Raw genomic sequence first — 15,591 nt, 5'->3', positions numbered from 1 at the left:
GTTTGTTGCATCTAACCTAATCTGCCACAACATTTCTCTATGCAATAAGATGTTCTCCCAATCTCCTGAAAATGATGTTGTTGTAGTTTGTTCAAGTATCAAAAAAAAAAATTATTGAAGTTTTGACAACACATGGCATGCCTTGCCAGTGCACTTCTGTTGTCCCCCTTTTTATGCTGTATACATGCTGATATATTCATTGTTTTAAACTATTCTTAGTCTTGCCTACATAAAACGTGCTGCATGTGCAACACGTAGCAAGATAAATAATTTTTTCAGCTCTACAATTTAAACATTTTACTGTGTCCCAATGGTGAATAATGTTCAAAACTCCATTGTCCTTTTTCACAATAATGTAGGAACAATATGCACACTGGTGACATTTCCTAGTCGTAGGTACACCCCTACTCATACAACTTCTTTCCAACATCATCTTAACTTTCTGCCTGTTTTTATATGTAAAAAATGGTGATGATTTAAATAAATGACAAATGTTACTATCAACTTGCAATAACATCCAATTTCTATTAATAATCTTTTCAATAGCCTTAATATCAGTTGTGTAATGCAACACCATGTTTGTATTCGGTGAAAATGCCGTGGTCATTTTGTTTTCCATTGTATTAACTGCTTGTCACCCCATGTTTTATGATTGGTGAATATTTATCCTGTCTCCCAACCCAAACTTCATCAGTAATTTTCTGCAATAAATCTGTAGGGTATCCCCAGTCAATAAACATTTTTTTAATTACTGAAAATCAGACGTGAGGCTCGAATTAGCTGACTTAACTACCCCTTTTTTCTGATAAATGGGGTGGCAGCTCATATAATGTAAATATGTGTTACAAAATGTAGGTTCCTAAAAATTCTGGTGGTAAGAGTAGCATCACCTTTGTTAAAAAAGTAAAATATCTAAATAGTTCATCACTTTCACATCCTGTTTATATGAAAACTTCAAAAAATCAGAACTACTTTGCATAAAATTAAAAAACATTTCTAATTGTTCTCTAGTGCCTATCCACAGAAAAAATAAATCGTCCAGAAATCTAAAATTGTTTGTGTCTTTCGGCTTTTCCCGGTTAGGAGTCGCCACAGCGGAACTCCGGTCCGCTAATGATTGGCAGTTGATTTTTACGTACCGGCTTGCCAGGTCTGACGCACAACCTTCAACGAAGGTACGCCCATTCACGCATGTCTCTAAGAAGCGAACCAGACAGTGTCTTACTATGAGGCAATAACGCTACTGCAGCACCACCACTGCGGGTGTCCAGAAATCTAAAATAGACCAGCAAAACCTATATAGTGGGGATTTGAACAAAACGTTCAGTTCCCACCATAACATTAACTGTGTTCGCAAACAGAGGGGTGCATGCAGCGCCCATCACAACCCCCTAGTTCTGTTTGTAAAATTCACCTTCAAATGTCAAGAAATTACTTGGCACCAATTCCATAAAGCTGCATATTATTTCTTTTTCACCATCATGAAGGTCACTATATTGAAAAATTATGTCTCTAAACCAATCCAAACCAGTTTCGGGCAGATAGCCTAGTATGAACCTATGAACCTATAAGTATATTGAACGGTGGACTTCTAGTTTCTTTGTTTCTTGCTAAGGGTGGAGAGGATAAGCCACTTAGCAAGCAAGCCATATCATTGCATCTGGCTCTGTTGTTCCTCCCATGGCAAAACAATTCCAGGCCATGCTAGAGCCCATGGCCACTGCATCTGTCACTGCCTTCCAGAAAGGAGTTGGCACACAATCTGTCTTGGAGGTAGCTACTTGTTGTTCTGTACATACACTTATAATAATAACATGAGCAGTGCCGCCAGGGCAGGTTTTGTCATGACCATTCTTCAGGTCCTGTTGTCCCCTTCCAGGGTTTACAGCACAGAGGGTGGCTGGCACAGGAAGTCTTCTCAAGTATCAGTACTGTAACGGTGACTGCTACAGGGAGCATAGTACAGTTGTGTTAGGAACTTAACCATAATTGTAGATACTTAATTATAGTCATTGTTGTAGTACTTCCCTCCCACCTTCTCTGTTTTCTCTGAACAAAGAAGGGATGGGATGAATATCTAAGTCTCCCGTTTCCACCTTCCCTGTCTACCTTCTTAATCATACACTGCTTCTTCTCAGGGTTTAGCAGCAAATTGGAAAGGCAGTTTATGTGGTATTCTGATTAGGGCTTGTCCCCCCTGAGAACTGGATCCTTCAGGGTGGGTTGTGGTCTAGCATACTTGTGTTGGATTCCTGTACCACAGAAAAGAAGGATCATAATACAGTGCTGGCTGGTGTCCATTTATACTATCAACATCCTAATTCACAAGTGAGATGGAATCTGCTGGGCAAAGAGGAGAAAGAGTGAAGAACTTGGAAAGTTAGACTTGCTGTCGGGCTTTAGCAGACGAGAATTTAGGAGCCTGTGCTATGACACTGGAAATAATTGAACATCTACAGTTAAAGTTCCAAACAGAACTGTGTTATGTAGGCTGAGGTCAGAGCTCTTGAGAGCATTCTGTAACTGGATTGTGTGGTATCTCCTGCCCTAGAAGTGATGGAAGGCATTTTAAGAGGAATAAAATATTTATGTTACGGCCTTTTTAGGTCTTTTTATTTCTTTCTGAAGATGTCTACAATAAGTTAGATGAAAGTGCTAATATTTTAAATGGTTTTGCAATAAAAGCTACACTCAGAACCGTTTGGCTGTCCTGATCGTTTTGTTTTTTTGTACTCAAGTAGAGGATTGAGTAGTGTAGTCTTGGCACTAATGACAATGCAGAGTGGTATGCTGAGTCCTATGGAAGTATTTTTAACCCTTGACAGGGTTTCTAAGATTTCTTCCAAGGTATTTCAGAGGAAACTAAATTTTCAGGGACACCGGGGAAACAGTGTGGGAAAGTGCAGTAAAGTTAAATTTTCTGCTGATATATCGAGTATATTCTTGTGAATGGAAAATGTGATGATGATATGGATGAGCTCAGTGCATTGCTGGCCACTTTAACTTCCTGACATAACTGAAGAATGATTTCTTGTTTACGTTGGTCTCTGTAGCAAGCTTAAGGTCATACGCCACTATGTATTTTCTAATAGTGCTCAAGTTTATTACTGGCATGTTTCACTGTGGCTTCAAAATAAGGGGACGGAGATTTCTTACACATTTTGGGTACTTGCATATTAACGCAACCAGATTTTTAACCTCGTGTAGTTCCTAATATTCTCGCAAAACAACTGTTTACCAAACTAAAAAGGGGTGTGTGAAGTCCAATTCACTTTTTGTAGCACTTTGGTTATGACAGAGGAACTGGACTAATGGCCAAAGTCTTCTTCCTTGGTAGCATCTTCCTTTACCATGCTAACTTCATGGAAAATAATAAGAAGAAGCAGGGCAGAATAAAATTATGGCAGATTCCAAGGACGACAAGTGGGTCATTTGCAATAGCAACATATCACCTTCTTTTTCTGGATGTCTTGTATGAGGCACAGCTTGTAAGCTACGGTTCTTACACAAAAAGAAGTAAGTATGCAGAAAACCGATAAAATCTAACATCAGTGGCTTGACTGGAGAAACTAGCTGCAGTGTTTTGAACATCTGATAGGAAGCAAAGACAATTGAGGGGATTTTCAAGTAGAAAAAATGGCAGTATTGCAAAATCATTTCAACATTCTTCATTCGAGGTTTTTGTTTTGGATTACCCTGTCTATTGTAATTGATCCCCAAAGTGAGACTAGCATTGGGGGCATGAAAGAAAGTTAGCAGATGCAAAAGATTTTGCAGTACTGCCATTGTTTCTACTTGAAAATCCCCTCGATTGTCTTTGCTTCCTGTCGGACGTTCTGATGTATGTAAAAGGGCACACACACTGCAGATAGTTTCTCCAGTCAAGCCACCGCAGTCGGTGAAGAAGCAGCGGAAGAAAATGGTGACCGCTTTCCCAAGCCCTCTGTTTACAACCCAGCCTTCCATTAAAACTTAAAAATTTTGACCTTACTTGTAAAATGCAAATTAGACAGACCTTACAGGACAAACCCAAACATCCATTCTTCAATGTTACGTCTGTTATCACAGCATGAAAATCTGGTTGCGATAATATGTAAGAACCACATTTTGTTATTTTTCTTCTTTTGCTGTGCAGCTTCTCAGTACCAGAGGTCCACCAGACAGGTTAATTCCTGATTTTACCATTATATTTAGGCCGATCGAGTACTGAATTTTCTATACAGCTGTTTAGGTGCTGGTAACAGTTGGAAGTGATTGCAACGCCCCTTTCAGTTGTGTCCATTAATGGAGAATTGTAGGGAATTTTGCATAGATCTTTTACAAGCTGAAGTAGGTTTGCTGTGGAGAATTCCCTAAAGATAGTTTCTTTTGGTGGTAGTGGATAGTACCATGAAGCATGACAGAGAAAATGACTGAATTGTGGTCAAATTTAGTCAGGGATGAGGAGATGCAAGGTAGTGTATAATTAAGGGCAGGGATGATAAGGACAAGGTGAAGGATAGTAGAGTCTTTAGTGGGTAGTTTTGCAGTTTGCATCAGTCCATTGGTAGTTACAATGTATACGAAGCCCAAAGCATATCCAGTTTTACTGGTGTAAGTGTACCAGTTAATAGGTAATTGAATTCTCTTAGCAAGAAGACATTTGGTTTGATATTTACCACCCTCAATGGTGGTAGAGTAGTTTCTGTGATCCCTGGGGAACATTGCTGGGGATCTTTAGCTTGCAGTGCGAAAAGTTAAGATTATGAGTTCCAAGTTAAGGTTGTGGGTAATTTGAAGTGAAGTGATGGTATTTCTGACAAATTCAGATATTCTGCCGTAGTTAGTCAAGGGCTTGAAGACACGACAGAAGCTAAACCGTAGTAAAAATATAAAAGGAGTGCTGTCACTGCATTGAAACCAAGTCTCGGTCACTACTCGAGTATTATAAGTTATACTAGGTCCTTAAGTTCGGGTATCTTTCTATTTAGAGTACCATAATGATGATGATTGAGTTTGTTTGCTATGTAGGAATGTCTGTTATGGGGACTCTAGCTAAACAAGGCACTGTCGGGGCTGCAAATGCTTTAGTATGAATGTAGAAGCCATCTTAACCCAGGCCAGTACACACTAGCTCTCCTTAGAATAAATCCAAATAGTTAACCATTGTTGAAGTCAAGTATCTTGTCTTGGTATCTAGGCATCGTTCTTGATGAAAGCAAGATACTACTCAAGGCTAGTGTCCTTTGTACCTCTAAACCATGCATAATAATTTCCATCATGTCTGTGTTGTATAGCTTCTGGATCAAGTGCCTCAGGTCCTTTAGCCTCACTTAGTCTCCAGTAGATCATGCTCATATTTGTCTGGCTTTTAGAGACCTTAGGGACCTTGCAGCATCACAGATTACGGCACTGAACAGATGGCTTATAGTCGTCTTGTTCTTGTCCAGTCTGGTGAACGTGAAGTCTGTATGCCTAACTACAGAGTCACCTATGATTAAAACATTTTTCTGTGTGGAAGCATGCTTAATGGCCTTATGTGTTTAGGCCTCCTTTCCTGGTGACACCTTGGTGAGATGTAAGAATACTGTAGTATGTGTGAGTGGAGGAAGGGTAGGCTTTGTCTTGTGTGTTGGTGGGTTTGATCTTTCTGTGAGTTTTAGGAGGCTCTGAAAGTTTTTCTTTACAGTCCCAACGTAAGGTATGAACCTAGTGATGCATTGTGGCACTGTGATGCTTACCATTAGTGGGTTGATGTGAGTGGTTTACCTCCACGTTTCTTAGTACAACCTGCAGGACATGTTAGTATTTATCAGCTGGTAGAAGCAGTAAACAGTAGGTAAGTATAACGTAGCTGCTACACTGCCTTATAACACCTAATGCAACCAGATAGCTTGAGAGCAGCCATGTTGTCAGAGGGTGGAAGACTAGGTGGAGACTGCTGTAGTAGAGGCTGAAGATTTATAGATGAAGTGTTTACGGAGATATTTTGAAGTAAGGTTACATGGTAGCTAATATAGCTCTGCTTAGTGAAAAGGTACAATTAAGTTTGCCAAGAATGTTGAATAGTGATGATTAGCCTCTTGACTACTACAAGTGTTAGTCTCATAGCAGCTGCACTTGGCTAGGAGTCATTGTCCCTTTGCTCTTTCTGTGACCAGAAGCAAAACAGTAGCACTAATCCCAAGCTGCTTCCTGGGAAATGGGGTCACAGGCTCCTCATCTATCAGTAGTCTCGTCCCAGAAGTTGCTTGGGTTAGTATGCTTGTAGTTTTATCCTGGTAGATTCCCTGGTTAGCATTCATACAGCAACACAGCACAACATGGAGCTAAGCTGCACAGTAGTCCAAAATTAAAACTGTAGATGTTTCCACCAGAACAACAACCAGGCCAATCATGGAAGTCCCACATTCAGTGCTCAGCAGCAGTCAGGAATCAATGTCTGTCTGTCCCTTCTCTCACCAGAAGCAAAGCAGTAGCACTAATCCCAAGCAAGAAGCATATTTCAGGATTTCCATCAACATTCAGTCTAAAGCCATAGTACAGATTACTCACTTGAGCATTCAGACAAAATTCAGGACAGAGCTCGATACCCAGATCATCATTAATATCATTATCCCATTGGCTGCCATTGTGTATCACAGCAGTTAAGAGACAATGCCAGCAGCTTCAGAAGGCAAAACATAATCCTTACAACCAGGAGAGCATCCATAGAATAGTATAGGAAGCCACACAAGAGCAGGAGGGAACAAAACTTAAAAACTGGCTGATCAGTTAGTCAACAGCTACAAATTACAAATGAGATAAGCAAAGACTCAAAATAAAGAAGGAAATAAAGAAACAAAGAAATTAAAGTGGAAGCAGGTTGAATGAAAACAGAGCTAATAGGTTAAGTAGCAAGCAAGTCACCAGCAACTTGTTGCCATTTCTCATTATTATTATTATTATTATTATTATTATTCAATTTTTTGTCCATTTATGAAAAATATCTTCATTTATTAAATATTATACTGCTCATTTTATGCACACTTGCTTCTTGGACATTGTGTATGCTAACAGTAGCTTGTTTAGTTCCATTTTAACATTATTCAACTTTGTTATGAACTGTGTAAAATATGTCTTTTACATTCTTAATTTTCCTGATTAACAGAAAAAGTAGACGGTAAATGTAGAAGACCTAGTGCTTATTTTATTATGTTTGCATACTGAACATGTTCTGCTCTTATAGCACCCCAGTTTTAAAGGGTCCCTATTAATTTGACGAAACTTTAGCTTGTTGAACTACAAAAGATCGGCAACTAAATATCGAAACGTACAAACCACGAACAATCAGCTAAGCAAATTTTTCCCCATGAAAAGAATTTGCTTGGCTGTTACACACAACAAAAACCTTTCAACCTGAATTATGTGGGGGGCTGTGCCCCCCCCCCCCCAACTAAATATACTAACTCCGAGATCAATCCACATCGGGGAAAGAGCAAATTCCCATTAATGACCAAGCAAATTCTTCCCTAAGAAAAAATTTGCTTAGCTGGCCGTTCTCGGTTTGGCTCTTTTGATCTTTAGCTGTCGATCTTTTGTAGTTCGACAAGCTAAAGCTTTGTCAAATTAATAGGGACCCGTTTTAAACACGAGTTAGTTTTTATTATGACTTTCTCTGCCAGTTTGCAAAAAACAAAACAAAAGGCATCCGTAAAATTTTATTTTGTGGGTAATTTCTTGCCAAATATAGTTTTGTTATATAATTGTATCTGTCATAGCTTATTGGTATGATAATTACTACTGCAGTAATTGATAATATTTAAATGAGTTCTTCAAGTATTAAAGCTGATGATGTAACCAGTGATGTGGTATCCTCTGTCATTAGCATTCTATGATCGTTCTGCCTCAGGTTCATGTTGGCCTGTGAGATATCCTTGTTGGGTGGATAGACAAATATTCTGGTTCAGAAATGTACACTTAGAGGAAAGTCTTTTATTAAGTTTTAAGCTTTGTTAAATCATCAACAACCCCCTTTTCCACATATTCTATGTGGGTTCCGAGTGTTGCATCAGCTGTTGCCATTGACCTTTATTTATTTTAGACTGCCAGTCTTCATTTTTTTCTCTTGCTTAAGCTATTTTCAGAGGGTGTTTTTCAGTATTGATTAGGTGTCTTATCTAAAAACATGCACTGTCTGGAGTTGGGGGAGAGGCTACATTCTGGAAGGTAATGCACAATTCTAAAAATCAAGGCTGTACCCCTGGACTTCTGGGGATGTTGCCAGTATGGTGAAAGACTTGCCTGTATGTATTTTGATGTGGAGAAGCTGCAAAACATTCCTGGAAAATAGTTCTTTTTAGCAGTCGTGGAATATGTCACCTCGTTGTTGACTGTCAGTTTACTGTATCCTTCGACATGCAGTTTGGCAGTACTGAGTTAAACTATAATGAAAAATTATTTAATTCAGCTAAATATTAAGTATCTGTTGTTCTCCATCTCCTGTCACCCACATCCCTCCACTTCTTTATTCATTAGAGAGGATAAACCAGAATCTAGGACTGGGCATACTTCATCAGATTACTAGATCCCAGTCAGTTTTTTTTTTTTTTTTTTTTTTGGAAAATAGTATTTTCCTTCACATTCACCACATTGTGTGTATGTGTGATTTGCAGTATTAAGTCCCCTGGAAGTTTACCTCACTTTTCCTGTGCTTATCACTTCTGAAATTTCAGCACCTTAGGGAGTATAAAGGGAATGAAAATTTTTCATTTTGCTTCGATCTTGAAGCAGAATAACTAGTTTTGGTAAAATGGACTTTCCAATCTTGTATTCAACTCCAATTAATTTTTTGGTAGTCAGGTACTTTAGTTTCTTAAACTGCCCTGTTGTTGGAGAACTCTAAAGGAAAACTGCTGCTGTCCATGGGGATAAATCTTCTCACCCCAATCAGAATGAAAATAGTTTTTGCTCAGAGGCATAAGACTACAAGTTGCTAAAAAGTTTCATTCTGCAGTCCTTTGTCTGGTTTCCTGAATTTCCACTTGCAAACTGTGCAACCCTTAATAAGTAATTTAATTAGACAGTGCTTGCAGGTCATCCCAGTAAAGGGACACGTTTGTCCTGTAGGCTTACGTGGTTACAAATGTTGAGTTGTGGGCAGGAAGGGACAGTAAAAGATGATACTGGTGGGAGAGAAACAAGGATATTGCATGAATGGAAAAGTCCATACCTTAAATGGTATAGGTGAAAAGAGGAAAGGGAAGTTTTGTTGAGTTCTTGACTGAAATATAATCTTGTTTGCATTATTTGGTTTGATTTGAGCATTTTTGTTGACATTGATAAATGTGTAAAATCATTTTAAACATTTCTGTTGTATTTCAGGTTTTAATTTTATTGACAGTTAATTTATGGATTTGCTAATATGACTTTATTTTTTAACAGAGGCAGAGCCTCCAATTCTGTTGGCAATGGACAAGGAAGCAGCAGAGAAGTTGAAAGAGGAAATCAAAGCTGAACTAAAACACCTAGAAGACGACATTTCTGAAGGTTTGTCAACCATCTGTTTCTTTCCCATAGTTTACTTTTAGAGCTGTCTGATGATGCAGTGTTATGCTGTATTTTAACTGTCATTTTACTTTCTAATTAAGTATATCAGAAAGCAGGAAGAGGTGCCTCATTCAGTGTAAGGCTTTGTTGAGCGAGTCGGGTGTTAGTCACTCACAACCCAAAGCAGCAGTGTGCAGTTACTATTTGCTGTTAATTCCAGTTGCCCCTCACATATTGCTTTTTTGTCAGTGATGTGGATCATGAGACCATAACCCATGACCATCATGCATTAAAATGGTAGCAGGTGGGATTTATAGGCCCATTCATCACAGTCCTATGTCTGAGATGGGGCGCAGTCAGACATAAGCATGGAGAAGGTTAGCTTGTTTGTGTACAACATCAGTGAAGGGACATCATTATAAAATGGATGGGCAGCATAAGAAGAGGCCTGGGAAGACTGTCAAGTGGGCACAAAATGGCAGTTGAAATATAATTAAACATATAAGCTATTCCAGCTGGGATACAAAAACTATGGGTAGACTGTGGGTTAAGACCAAAGTGGAAGCAATGGGCATTGAGAATGACCTGAAGATAGTGGTGAAGTGCCACAGTGTTCCACAGAGTAAGAAGGCTGTAGCAAAACTCAGCAAGATGGTGGGTTGTATCCAGTAAGAAGTAGACTCTAGATACTCAAAGTTTGTACTTTGTACTGTACAGAGCAATGATGGTGACCTAGCTAGAATAATGCTTATATGGTTACAGCTATGCAGAACCACAGAGACGGGAAGATCTTGTGCAAAGAGGATAAAGCAAAGACAACAGAGTGGTATGTGGAATAAACATATTACGAGAAACTGATGGAGTGGTTAGGACTCTGTAGCCTGGAGACAGAGGGATGGTAGAGGCAGTCTCTGGGTATGTAAGATGTCGTAGGGGGCAGTGAGCAAAGGATGTGTAGCAGGGTGAGGACATCATCTGCAGAGTGAAGGAAACAACTTTAGTCTGAATGTATGGAATGACTTTTTCATTGCAGGGGTGGTGAACGCATGATTTTCCTGAATCCCTAGTGGGCAGTGGGAGTAGGGATGCATTCAACAAAGGCTGGGTACAGGAGGACAGGCAGCAGCACAGTACTAGCTGCATAATATAGGCAGGCTAGATTGTCAAATTGCCTACTTCTGCTGATATAGTTGTAATATTATATGATCATCTTCATGATGATGTCATTTCATCATACAGTCAAACTGCAGTAAAATGCAATCTGTTCATGTTTTTGGTATTGTAGAATCCTAGAATGTGCTGGTACCATTCAGTGTTACTAAATGGTGGAATGGCTTGTGGTTTCCTTCTCAAATGTAAATAGCTATATTCCTTTAGACCATTTGTTACACACAACTGCATATGCATAGTTAGCGCCAACTGCTTCATATTCTAAATGGCTGCCAAAATGTGCAACCCTGTATAGGTAAGGATATTTATTGTAAACCTAATTATGGGTTAATTATACTATTGCTTGAACACTACTTGCTACCATAAATACCTTTGTAAGTGTAAGATTACAAACATTTGCCGTAGTGTCTTTCACTACTGTCTGCTGAATGATGTTGACTTTGACTGCTGAAATTCGTAGTTATGTAAACTTCAACCACAGATTAAGGATGTGGGGAGTATTACTTTCTCTCTTAAACTGTAAAGTATCATACTACTATATGGCAAACCTTTCCTGTTCTTATATATACCTGCCTGACATATGACTTTTCTCTTCTTGGTCATTTGTAATGCATAATAATGCCTTATGACTCAGGGGGGATTGATCCAGTTCCCAAAAATAAAACTAGTAAATAGTTAATATGTTGGTTACCAGACAGAACACACATCAACAAGATGGAGAAATGTCATCAAACAGAAATGGATTGAGGCAACAGCTGTGAAATCCTGCCCGGACCATGTGAAAAAGACCTTATTTCTAGAGGAACACCTAATTTAAAAGTAGAAAAGCAAACGGGTTTAGAAATTTCCTTATAAGTATTTTATTAAAGATTATTGGTGCTTTCATCTGGAAGCAGACTTTGTTTGATCTGATTATCTAATTAAGACAAGTTACAGTAGCTCAATTTCTATGAACATTCAGATGGTTGTACAAAGATGGCACTTTGTGCTTATTTGGGGTTGGTTCAAGGTACAGGCTCTTTTATAGGGAATAGATGTCTGGAGTGCAGCTTGATTTGAATAACATCTGTAGGTGACCAGTAAAAAGAAACTGTCTGAAACTATGCACTTAATGTCATAGGGGATAGCTGCCTGGAGTGTGCAACTAGATTTGAACAATAGCTGTAGGTGACCAATAAGAAACAACCTTAATTATCAATGTCAAGGCCATATTGTATGTTAATTACAGTTTTAAGTTATTCACGTATAGTCACAAGTTTTAATAAATATTTTTTCAAGTTTGAACGGTATACAGAATCTGATTAGTATAGCCTCCTTTTTAGAGAGGTATCACATTAGGGTTTCTTCTTGTGTGCCTCAGTGCTGAGATTATCCTTTATTCATAGGATCTGCTTTTGCAGAGTTTTATGTGTAATAAGAAACAAGTTTACATTTTATTCATAATAAGAAACAAGCTTACATGTTTCACCTCTTTGGCTTGATCGATTAGAAAATTCTTATGATCAGCAATCAGGGCGAGAAATTGAAAAGCAATCAAAACGAATACAAAAATATATATTTTTTATTTTTATTATTTTTTTTATCTAGCAATATCTAGGCAAGCATTGTGGGTCACTTGTGCTCTTGCTGGCATCCCAGTAATGAGAGCCTTTTTGTTACAGCCCTAACCTCACCCCCTGATGATGACATACACACCTGTTTCACTGTAGGGGCTGCCTAATTCTGTCTCAGTCCATGCACACTTGCTCTCTGAAATGCAAGGTAATGGAGCTACCTTTGGCTGCGTGGGCAGCAGCACTGCAAATCATCCCCAGACGTGTGGCTCTTGCTGTCAGTGATATGTGAGACCCTCACCTCACATCACTGGAATGGCAAGGAAAGCAATATTGGAAACCACTTCCCTCCCTCCCATCCCAGAAGAGCTACCAACCATTTTCCCTATCAACCTGTCAGTCTTCCAAGCCACTAATCAATCCTGAGTCACCTGGTTTGTAGTCAAGACTTTATCCCTGTATGCCACCAGACTGGCTATTTATGCTTTTAGCCAGTTTACCTAGTTTCTTAATGAGGGAATAAATTACGCTGTGGATGTTTCTGTGAATATGCTAGACCTGTTGGACAGCACAGTTTTGCTAGCTGGAGATGTAAATCTGCTCATTATGTTTAGTAGTAGACAGTTACTACCTGCAACATTTTAAGACCTGTTTTGATGATGATCTACCTGATAACCTTGAGGTAGCTAATTTTCTGAGAACATGTAAAGATTTTGGTGTTACAAAAGTTGAAGAGTAAGACAGTTTAACTGATTGTAGCACTGAATGAACTGATATAGTATTTGATTACTGGAAAGGAGATAACGGTGAAGTAATATTTCTCATGAAAATTTATTGCATCACAGCAATGGAATAGTAAGTTTGAATTTTTCAGCATTCTGTAATGCATATCCGTGTAGATTTTCTCTTGTCCTAAATTTAGCAGTGTTCTCTTTGTTGTTCCACTGCTTAAGATGTGTTCAACTTTTCATGCATTAGTCCAGAAGAGCATAACTTATGTCCTGTACAACTCATTTCTCCTGTGATGCCCACACAGCTCTTTTCCTTTTCTTTGCATTTATCATTGAAGAGTTCTCTGTTTGATGCACTTGAAAATCTTAGGCTTTTTGGGTAACTACAGTCACAGTATCATGAGCAAGGAACTGGAACAGCACTTTAACTGTTTTAGACAGGACCACAGGACCACAAAATTTAACATCATCCTAAGTGCCAGATCTTCTACCTTTCAGACCATGATAAAAAAGGGAGAAGGTTGAGGCTTTCCTTAACTCTTTGAAGATAGCAGTGGTTGAAGACATCCAGAAGAGGGAGTGCTAAGAGGGCTCATCATGTGATCTCAGAATGGCACTGAATAACAGTAAGAGTTTGAGGGAACTACAAGTCAGACATCAGTCGCATCTGTCTTCTTCCAAGTCCACCCACAGTATGGCCTCCAAGTCATTGTCTTACTGGCTTCCCTTGACCTTGCTGGGGGGGAGTCAAGGTCAAGCTCTTGCCATTCATTAACCAATGACAAGGACACGTGTGAAACATGCATCATAGTATCCATATTAAGGGCTGTATCCTGGCATGCTTGCATGACCTCTGCAGTGGTCATGCATATGATGCTTATACATGTCTCGGTCTTCTTCTGTATAGCAGTTCTTTAGGTTTCTTTGTTCATCATTAGGCCTTCACCCAAGTCCAGCAAGATACTTTAGCCATTCTTGAGGAGACACATTTGGGTCTTCCTGTACTTGTGGAGCCCACAGAGTAGCTCCAAATAGCTCTTTTAATGGGGCATGACTGTGTGGGTGCTAGGATGCATCTTTAGGGAATACAGGCTGATGCCAGTGTTAGACTCTGCACAGACCTCTCCTGTTCTACCACTGCCTTTGGGAGTTCTTCTCCTAGTGGCAGACCCCAGTTGCTCAACTTCCAGTATTTGTCTACCTCAAGCTCAACAGTCATGCATCCTGTGATCACAGTTGTGCCTTTTCGTAGGTAGGGTCGGGAGGGAGCTCCCCATCTCCCTCAGTGTAATGGGAAAGGGATTCGGAGTATTTTGGAGACAAAGGATGACAGTGAGTCGTCATCCTTCTCTCTGTTGCTTCATCCTCAGATGACATGACCTCCACCTTGGGAATCCTCTTGGGTATACAAATTTCTCTTTGGACTGGCCTGTGGCTCATCTGTCTTCACCACAAAAATGGATAACTTTGGGTAATAAGGATGGAAAGTCATAGTCTTTCTAATCTTCACGAACCACTTCCTCAAGCATGCAATATTTGTTCCTTAGAAGGATCAGGTCTGCTACTGGCTCCCAAAAAGCTAGATGTCCTTTGTAAACTGAGTGGAGTGAGATACTGACCATACATCCTACAGCAAAATCCTGCTTGATCTGTCTGGTCCAGCACAGCTCCCAGACACCACAACATCTTTTCACCTTACAATCTGATAAGTAGTTCAAGTGTTTGAAGAGGCTTGTTAAGAGAGTGTTCTCCTTTCCAGTGTTAGCGCTTAGGGTCTGCAGTAATGTGTGCCCCACTTTTCCAGGTTCAAGCCCACCCTAATTGATTAGGCACTATGTAAGCTGGCAGATGTTCCCGACTTTGGTATCTAGGAAGATATGCTAAAGAACTTTAATCACATGGTTCACATATGGTTACAGTCAGCAAGCTCCGCCATTGATCTACATTATAAAATGAAGGAACTGGTTGAGCTCTTGTGCTTCTACACTAAGAAGTATATAGGCACAAGTACAAGTTTTAGACTAGTACATAACACTCTAGTACCCCAAATAGCCATAACAAAATATGGATAGTCACAGTGGGTTACACTGCACTCCTGATCTACCAGACGTCAGTTGGATGCAACCTACATTTTATTTTAAAGCTTATACTCCAAGAATAGTACGTTCTTTGCTGATTTGCAGGACATAAAATGGATAGTCTATTAAGGACTTACACTGCACTTTCCTTGAAATGGCATCCTTCTGTATTAGCAAGCCCTTCTCTCATATAATAAATCTGTATTTTTCTCTTCTGGTATAGTTTCACTGTTCTTTAAACATGGCACCGGCATTCCCTTGCCCAAGAGTCATTCAGCCGGCTGCTGTTGAGTACTACAGAAATATATCAAACCTCAGCACCTTAACCAAAATTTTAGACATTGTCTGTGAGCAGCTGCTGGATTATGCATCCAAATATGGACTTTTAATGGGATCCTAGTATGGAGTTGGAAAGGCATTCAACATCCTTACTGGCCTATTTAGCATAATAGGTTCTAGCTATACAAATATACACAAAGGAATACTTGCTGATGACATTTTTTTACCTCAAGGGAGCTTTTAAAAGAATTGGGTAGTCTGTGTAACTGGTTA

The 15,591-nt window shown here is 39.4% G+C and overlaps 1 protein-coding gene across 3 annotated transcripts in view; it reads left to right on the top strand.

The window, feature by feature from the left end:
- Positions 1-15,591, top strand: part of BCL2L13 (BCL2 like 13) — a 583,548-nt gene that overhangs the window by 101,297 nt on the left and 466,660 nt on the right. For all 3 annotated transcript variants that reach the window (XM_044087597.1, XM_044087598.1, XM_044087599.1), the window contains one exon: positions 9,403-9,507. In XM_044087597.1, the coding sequence (XP_043943532.1) occupies positions 9,403-9,507 (105 nt within the window). The remainder of the gene's footprint in view (positions 1-9,402; positions 9,508-15,591) is intronic.

Source organism: Protopterus annectens, chromosome 11.part0 (assembly GCF_019279795.1).
Source record: "Protopterus annectens isolate FY-2018-M chromosome 11.part0, PAN1.0, whole genome shotgun sequence".
Taxonomy (NCBI): Eukaryota; Metazoa; Chordata; order Ceratodontiformes; family Protopteridae; genus Protopterus; species Protopterus annectens.
This window is presented reverse-complemented; position numbering and strand designations above follow the sequence as displayed.